The following is a 2,008-nucleotide window of genomic DNA, read 5'->3' as shown; positions in this document are numbered from 1 at the left end:
GGCATCCAGATGGGCCACCTCCTTAACAAATTCCCATCCTCTACAGCGGAGGCGTAGACGAAGGAGACGCAGCGGAGCTGGTGGGGTCTGATGGTGACTTCTACCAACCACCAGATAGTGAGATCGAGTGAGGGTCTGAGGGAAGAAAAGCCCTCTAGTTAAAAAAAAAAAAAATAGAGCAGCTATTTTGAACTTCCTAAAAAGACCTTGCCTTTTGTCTTGAAAATCGTGCTAACGGACAGATCAAAGAACTTAACGGCTAAATGTAACAGAATGACCTCGCGTCTTACCTTTATATAATTTAGTGGCCAAAACCAAACCTTTAAAAGTTGAGTGACCAAAACTAGACGATCGCAAAAGTTTAATGGCCAACCGGATAATTTGCTCCTTCTATTTAAGTTGTATATTTGAACTGGTATTACTTATACTTTTTGATCTTTTGCAGATGTAATTGGTTTAGTTGTACCTGTTGGTTCAGACTATCAAACATATATCAATGATAAAACTAAGTGTGACATACTTTTACTTGACAAAAGGTTAGTTAATAGATTCAATATCTTTAAAATATTTTATATTCTACAAATTTTGATTTATATTTTTTTAAACTAAAAGTTTATTTTTATTTAATTAGCAAAACCCAATGGGAAGAGGAGTACTACTCTTTTACATGCTGGAGACGAAAATATGGAAACTACTGAGCATCTAATGCCGAGATGCCCTTTACATTTGGTGGTAGAGTGGACGCGTCGTAGGTGGCGGATTGGCCTCCCATGGCCGCGTGCTTCGCCAGTGCATCCGCCGCTGAGTTGAGCTCACGGTAACAAAGCTCCAAGGTAACGGGAGCTGTGGTAAGGAGCTGGCGCACACGTCTGATGGTGGTGTCGAGCTTCCAAGGTGTCACAGAGGTTTGTTGCACCATACAAAGCAATTGCTTGGAGTCCATCTGAACTATTAGCTGCGGCAGCCCCAGAGTTAGGCACTGGCGGAGACCCTCCAGGAGCGCCTTGGCCTTCGCCTCCATATTGGTGCAGAATCCGTAGAAGAAAGAGAAGGCCATTAGGACGCGGCCAGTGTGATCCCCTAGAATACCTCCGTCTCCTGAGGAGCCCGGGTTCCCCAGGAAGGAGCCATCAACGTTCAGCTTCGCATCAAGGTAAGGAGGTAAGGACCAAATAAGGGTGAAACACTTTGTCCTCCATAGGCGACTTGCCGGTACATTCAATCCCAATAGGCGCAAGGGAGACTCTTGCGAAGCTGAAGAAGGAAAGGGGTGAGCGTTTACAATGTCGTTCAGCAAACCCACTATTCGATGGCGAATTTGAGCAGGGGAAGCCCTCAAGTCCTCATACACCGCCTTGTTCCGAGCCTTCCACAGCTCACAGCAGATGAGCGCGGACAGCAAATGGAAGAGGGTACCCCTGAGACTGCCTGAGGAGTGCATCCACCACCCCTGTAACTTCAGCAGAAGCCCGTTCGCATCTCTAGCCGGCAGACCGAGAGTCCGCTCAAACCAGCTCCACACCTGATCTGCAACCTGGCAACTAACGAAGCCGTGGTCCAGGGTGTCCTCGTTGGGGCAGAACGGACACTTCGACGGCATGTGCAGACCAAACTGGCGCAGGACGTCAGGAAAGGGAAGCAAAGTGTTGAGCAAACGCCACATGAAGATTGAAATTTTGACTGGTATCCGGCGGTCCCAGATTAGTTGGCGAGAGACTAAAGAGTTGGTAGCTGCACGACGCCTCTCCAGTGCTGAGAAAACTTTGAAGGAACTAGATGTCGAGGGCTTCCAAATTATGCGGTCTTTGTCATGCGAGGGTACAATCTGGCAGGCTAGGATGCGCTGCCAATCCTCCACCGTGAGGTCGCTCCCAACGGGATCCAAGCTCCACTCCCCATCTACCAGCTATGGGGTAGCGTGATGGATTGCTTGGCACGTGCCAGAGGCCCCCTTCCTAACCAGTTCTCGAACCAAAAGGAGGCGCTGCCATCATGGATCAGTAGTTGC

General features: G+C 48.5%; 1 protein-coding gene across 1 annotated transcript; it reads right to left on the bottom strand.

Moving 5' to 3' along the window:
• Positions 1–691: 691 nt before the first annotated feature.
• Positions 692–1,600, bottom strand: LOC140009919 (uncharacterized). The gene has a single exon (XM_072056259.1). It carries the CDS (start codon positions 1,598–1,600, stop codon positions 692–694), a length of 909 nt encoding a protein of 302 aa, XP_071912360.1.
• Positions 1,601–2,008: the final 408 nt, after the last annotated feature.

Source organism: Coffea arabica, chromosome 6e (assembly GCF_036785885.1).
Source record: "Coffea arabica cultivar ET-39 chromosome 6e, Coffea Arabica ET-39 HiFi, whole genome shotgun sequence".
Taxonomy (NCBI): Eukaryota; Viridiplantae; Streptophyta; class Magnoliopsida; order Gentianales; family Rubiaceae; genus Coffea; species Coffea arabica.
The sequence above is the reverse complement of the archived record's forward strand: the minus strand, read 5'-3'. Positions and strand labels throughout refer to the sequence as shown.